Genomic DNA, 7,010 nt, shown 5'->3' on the forward strand with positions numbered 1-7,010 from the left:
GATCTTGTTGAATGTGCACCAATGTATTGCTACGCTGAGGACAGAACCGTTTACGAGTGTTATCTTTTGGATTAGCTCCACTCATGATGTCCGAACAGCTCGGAATGTTTTGAGTCCAATGGCCGACTACCATCTCGAGAAGGTTGGTGCCTGGGGTAAGCCCAACCTGGTCACTTTCAACGTCTGGACAACTGGACGTTTTTTATGGGGCTAGCAGATTCTTCAATAGTAAATAGCAGCAAACCCTGTACAAATCTTAAGTACGCCCTACAATTGAATTTGGTATTTTTACGGGTATTTTAATAGAGCCTGATCTAAGGAAATCGCGGAACGCGTAACACCCGTTCACAGTTATGTAAGACTGCTCGTATGTGAAAAAACAGCCTGTGTACAGCACCTTTTCTTTAACAGAAAGACAAACATTCTCGGGTTACGCATAACCTGACAATATTTGAATATCTCCTACTACTTTTGCTTGTGTTGATCACAACAGGAGGACTTCTAAGGACAATAAAGATAACTCCATCAGGAGGACTAAGCCAAGAAAGAAATTGAACACGCCTCGACGCCTGAGTGGGACCCAAATGCGATGCCAACTCAGCCACTGACCAATCAATCTTAACCCAGCCCACAACACTGCTCCCATGCCTTTACACTGTACAGACAGGAGCGTTCTTAGGAGTCACATAAAATAAAATAATAATTAATTCGCTGATAAGATTCTCCAAACTCTACCAAAAACCGTTTTGTTGATCTCCCAAGAAAAAGCATAAAAACTAAAAATAGCACTCTTGAATAAATAATATCATTTGCATACCAGAAAGATCTCGAAGTTATTTTATTATTAAAGATTAGCTTCAAGCTGTTTCACATACAAAATAACAGATTTTAATGTAAACACGACTCGATCATTATTGCCAACTAAATTTACAAATCATTTTTTATAGTTTTCACGAGAAAAAATATTGTTGATAAATTAATTTATTTTATATTTATTTATTGCCTAATAATTTGCATTTAAGGAATAGTTGAAGGTAAGATCCAATAAATCTTACAAGATAATAAAGTTATTTTTTCAGAATATTTTCCACACTAAAGCAGTGAAAGATTGAATAGAGTAGGACGTGAGGTATTGAAAAAATTAATTTAAGCCATGTTACAATCGGCGGAAAATGTTGGTGATGTGTTGTTAGTAATTTCCTCCTTCATTTTATCCGGGCTTTAACAAGACCCGCATTTAAAAAATCCTTTTCTACAGCTCCTACCTTAACCCGTCTCACCCGTTTTACAGTGACAGGGGCGGTTTTGTGAGCTGTCACATAAAAAAATTAAAAAGCATCGTTAAGAAAAAAAATTTAGGAATTATTTCAAAGTAGTTAATCCCTTTAGCAGAAAACATTGAATACTAATATAAATGTATTGTATTTAGATTTAATTTTATATAATTGTTGTTTTTAATAATAATAAATCATTAATAACCGCTCAATGGGTTTGTCTAAATGTATCTATTTGTCTATTTTTGTTTGTCCATTCTTATATTTATTCATTTTCATTACATATTTATCCTAAAAAACCCATTGGTTACGAAACATGTCGATTATTTTGAATAAATAGTGGTGTGTACAAAATGTTTATTTTCCTAGTAAAATAATAATAATAATTACATATTCAAATATAGTAGGAAAAATATGACGGGCTTGAAAGTTTTCACAATAGTTCAGTGGATAGAGCAGGGCCCGGTAAGTAAAATCCCTATTTGTCCAGTAAATATTGATCTATTTGTCCAGTAAATATATTGCAACCACATATTAGATAAAACATATACATTTTTTATGAGTTTTGTTAGAAGTTTAGAAGAGTTTTTGGAAGTAAGGGATACCGACTATAGGATTCAATTGAGGTTCTATTCATCAGGTTGAACATTCTTGCCACAATTTTTTAAAGAGCACCGCGAGTATTGAGCTTTTCATTTGTTTGGAGTAAATTCAAATAAACACCTTTCTAACTTAATATCAAGCACATATTAATTATTGTTGACTGGAGGGTCCACATGAGGTGGATCTACATGTGGAGAATCAACATGATGTGGATGTGGAGGGTCTGGAACATGTACATTAGGAGTGTAGGGGTCTGATGAGTAGCCACAGGAATATCCACGTCCTCCAAATCCCCCTGAGATGTACTCACCACCTCCATATCCACCTCCGTATCTACCGTACGCCCTACGATAACCACCACTATATCCACCATAACCACCATAACCACCATAACCACCGTATCCACCATATCCACCGTATCTTCGGTAGTAATAAGGCTTCGAAACGTAGTAGGTTCTGCCGCCATATCTTCCACCGTAACCGCTGTATCTTCTTCTGTAACCCCCTCCTTTGAACAGGGCCAGTTTGAACAAAGTTCTTTTCTCCCTGACCAGAGGAGACAGGTCATCGTGTGATTCCCCCAACTGCCCTTGGACATCCTCAGATGTAGGATCGAGGGACTCCTGAGGTTCCAGAGCGAAGCATAGCGCCGACACCACCAAGAAGATAAATATAATCTTAGAATTCATTCCTGCAAAAATATAAATAATCTTTAGAAAACCCGATGGAATAATCTACCTACTTAAAACCATAATAATACGCTGAACCGATGATTGCTTTTGTAAAATAATCATTTTCGTCAGTTGAATTTTAAATACGATTTTACTTAATATGTAAAACAAATATTCGAGTGATTATATTAGTTGTTTTGGATGTTTTCATAGTTGCATATTTTACTTCAATCACGTGTTTTCAAATGAAATATTCAAGATTTATATTTTTAATCATTATCCTTGCATGATATGTACTTAATGATTTAATTCTTTTCACTAGTTTTCCTTATTTCTGCTACTATAGTAATATCACTTTAGTTATTTTTACTAATATAATATTTGTGGGAAGGTACACATATTTTTAATTTAAAAAATTTGATCAAATAAGCAGGTACATTTAAAGTATAATGAAACATTTTCTGCCATACAAATTTCAATGCTAGTTCATTTATTAACACATTTCTTCTTTTTTGTACTGTTATTTTTATTTCTTTCCTACTAATTAAATTCTCTGTGATTTACACTGTTAGTTATTAGTTTATAAGTACTCTATTGTTATGTTGAAATAAGGCCATGGTATCCAAATAAATAAATATCGATTTCGTTATTTGGGTCGCTGACTAATCATCAAAATACAAATGGAATTATTTTATTAATTATGTCTTCAATAATAGGAATATTATTTGCATGATTGTGTGTATTCATATTTGGTTTTATTTTGGCTATATAATACTTATGTACAAACTGATTAAATGTAAACTGTCGATTTCCAGAAAATTAATAAATAAATAAATATACCATGAACAAAAATATAATTTCTTAAAATTTTTCAAATTCACTTTTTGGCACCATTTTATTAATAAAATAATTAAAACACTTTGTTTTGACCACGATAATCTTTATTTTTTATCATTACTTGTCCTGATGAAGAGAACATCGTTCTCGAAACATGTTGACTTTATATAAAAAATAAAGATTATCGTGGTCAAAACAAAGTGTTTTAATTATTTTATTAAAAATATAATTATATTATATCCTCCCAGCCTTAAAAAAAAGAAATTTTTACTACCGTCACTCATCAAAACAGTATCCTACTTATATGCAACGGTGTTAGTTCATTATAAGGATCCTTTAATTTTGTTAATTCAAAACCCTTGAAAGAAAAGAAATTCAAAAGTTTACAAGATATGGCGTTCGCATGATATTTTATTGTACTAATAGTTTTTACGGGTACCTACAGCAAATATAAAATTTGTATTCTTATCAAAATTCCAAATCCCAGGTTTCAAAATCCAACCAATTCATTGAGCACCATTTATATAACCCGGAGTCATAAAATTAAAGTGTGGAAATGTTTCTGAACTTAGATGTGCCATGATTGCCTAATTTATGTTCGAAGAAATATTAACACAAAACTGCAGTAATAAATTCATTATTATGATTATTCAAAAACTAAGTCAACCCAGTTGTTGATGTAAATCTTTTAACAAATGTTGGGGAATAAATATGGAACATGAATGAGCCTGGCTGAGGGATGTAGCAAAATATGGAGCGATTGAGGTGTGAACTCACTTTATACTCGTATCGTCCTACGCCAAATAACAAAACTAACAACCAAAGATCAATATCCCATTTATACGTCTAAATCATTCTAAGTCTTTTTCTCCTTTTATATCCCCCACTCTCTTAAGAGGAAGCTACAATCCAAAAATGTGTATATTCTTGATATACCTTATATTGTAGGTAATAGGCATTTAAATCGCTTGAAAAACGGAGTCTAGAAACGATAACAATCAGAAACTGGTTTTTATTTATTTCGAAAATAATTTTATAGGAAAATAAAAAATTTTAATCAAGTGAAACTGTCACAGATAATTTTAGCTATAATACTGTATTTTTTTAAGTTGTTTTCTTTACGCGTTCATACATTTCTAATAAAAAAATATTTTACCTGCGGTTGAATTTGCTCTATCAAATCTCTAAAATAAATTGTGAATTTTAATGGGAAATCACAAGTCAAAAATGTGTATATTCTTGGTGTACCTTATATTGCTGGTAATAGGCATTAAAATCGCTTGACAAACAGAGTCTAGAAACGTTCGATTTCAAGCACAAAAGTGGTTTTTATTTATTTTGTAAATAATTTTATAAGAAAGCCAAAAATTTAATCAAGTGAAACTGTCACAGAGAATCTTAGCTATAATACTGTATTTTTTTTTTAAATTTGTTTACTTTACGCGTTTAAACATTTTTAATATTTATATTTTTTATTGAGTAATTTATTTTTTTAGCGTATTCTACTCAAGAGAAAAGATGGGAAAACCTTCAATTTATCTAAAACATATTTTGTGGTACTCATAATGTACACCAATTCGTTATAAAGATTAATCAAAATAGTGATTTAACATTAAGCTTCGCCTTAATAACAAACGGGGCAACAAATTCCAAAAAAATAAACTGGGTGCCCCACCGGAAAACATTAAATATACATTTTTAAATATTTGATTCGATTGCAGAAAATGTTTTCTCTTCATACTATTTTTTCGTTATTGGAGCTCGATGTTCGAGTTTCTAGAATGTGAAAAATCATTTTCAAAATTTTTCTGTCTATCAACATATTCTGAAACGTGGGTTTTATAGGATTTTCTTTAGGGAGGATTGTGAACATATTCAAAACTTGGGATGATACAGGTCACCCTGTATAACCAATCAACATTTTTATATATTTATGAATAAATCTGGTTTTTTGTTTTGAAGGTACGGTCTAACATTAAGATTGATTCTCGAGTCCTTGCCTCGAGCAGGAGCAGAATTAATATGATTCACATTTCAAGGCCTCGAGAGGTGTTTTGAAAACAATCCCATCAATATTAGCAAGTATTTTGTGCGGTTTCAAATGTTTTGACAAACATGTTTAAACTTGAATTTTTATAATCTTTTTTTTTGCTAAGCAATGTTTTAATACTGGTAAAGATGGCATCATGTGAGTTTTTATTCATGTTATAATTGGTGAAATATTTATATTTCAGCTTCAAATATACTCATACTTCATAAAATTTAATGACTTTGGTTCCTAAATTGATACAGGTCATCTTCATTAATTTTTTGTTGAAAAAATTGCCCAATTAAAACAATCAGGATAAATCAAAGAGCTAGAAAGGTATCGACAGAAATTAAAAATATTTTGAAATGGTTTGACGAATACATTAACGGTAGGCAGCACAACTTAGTGATTGTTGGGAGATTTCAGAGAGCACCATTATTGAACAGACGTTATTCCTAAACTTTATAAACGATGTAGTACAGAGTGGAAGATACTCTCAGTATCACCCTTGCGTATGACCACCATTCAGAATTGAAAAATTGCTTGAAATGGCTTTGGCCATGTGACCAGATCTGAATAGCCAGGTATCTTCCCCTTCCCCATCTCTTTTCCCTCCCCATTACCTTCAGCCTCACAACATACCCCAATGCCGTGCTATAGTCTCACTGAGACTATAAATTTTATAATAAATACCTACCTGATGATTATCAGTGATCACACTGACAAATTAACTCATCAAAGATCGCACCATTTTTCTGAAAGAATTATAATCATTACAGGGATGGACAAACTTAAATATTTTTACGTAATTTATCTTTCTACCTCCATATCTTATCATTGACTAAGTCAATTAAAACATGGGTGTTACATTTGTATCATCATTAAAATATCATAAACTTTTACTACATTACATCTCAAAAAACCATAACTTGTTTTACTATTATTTTAAAGATCTCAAAATCCAACATACTTTAACGACAGAAATTAATTCTATTTGTATTTCATTTCATTTGTACATCCACTGGAACACGCATTCGCTATATTTCATCCTTATTATGACATTCATGAATACAGAATCAAACCCATTCGATGAAAATTAACCAGATTAATGGCATGATCGTGAAAGTATATTTATTTAAATATATACGGCACATTGTGCCATTAACATAAAAAATAATGTTTATAAGGGTTTAAATATGGAATAACTAATATAGTACAAGTACAAAAAGAAAGAACTTTATTTTTCTTAATAAATATATTTAAAATACTATAAAATAAAAAAAAGCAAAAATCCGTCATATTAAATACATGTAGGATACGAAAGATTTTTTTTTATATAAATGTTAAGGGATCAGTAGGATTTATAGGCCCTGTTAGGAGTTCTTCCGAGCCGAACCCTCTGATGAAAATATCTGTCGGTGAATCATTTTCCCATTTGATTTCTGTTGAGTTGACGTGTTGTTTTTGTATTGTTTTGTATTTATTATGCTTATATATTGCACTTGCATAATGTGGATTGACTTGATGATCATTTGTGGAAAAGTGTATGGAAGGGTTTAGTTTTTCCTGTGGGGAAGATTTAACCCGGACATAAAC

General features: G+C 31.5%; 1 protein-coding gene across 1 annotated transcript; it reads right to left on the bottom strand.

The window, feature by feature from the left end:
* Window positions 1-958: 958 nt before the first annotated feature.
* On the bottom strand, window positions 959-4,225 carry LOC149425215 (uncharacterized). The gene is made up of 2 exons (XM_089651020.1): window positions 4,163-4,225; window positions 959-2,568 (listed from the first exon to the last, which is right to left on the bottom strand). Exon 2 carries the CDS (start codon window positions 2,564-2,566, stop codon window positions 2,024-2,026), a length of 543 nt encoding a protein of 180 aa, XP_089507146.1. The 5' UTR covers window positions 2,567-2,568; window positions 4,163-4,225; the 3' UTR covers window positions 959-2,023.
* Window positions 4,226-7,010: the final 2,785 nt, after the last annotated feature.

This window comes from Hesperophylax consimilis, chromosome 3, assembly GCF_061612785.1.
Source record: "Hesperophylax consimilis isolate HC1 chromosome 3, BYU_Hcon_1.0, whole genome shotgun sequence".
Classification (NCBI taxonomy): Eukaryota; Metazoa; Arthropoda; class Insecta; order Trichoptera; family Limnephilidae; genus Hesperophylax; species Hesperophylax consimilis.

Bases quoted from the DNA above. Each gene is read 5' to 3' on its own strand.
- LOC149425215 (XM_089651020.1), bottom strand. From the start codon at position 2,566: ATGAATTCTAAGATTATATTTATCTTCTTGGTGGTGTCGGCGCTATGC.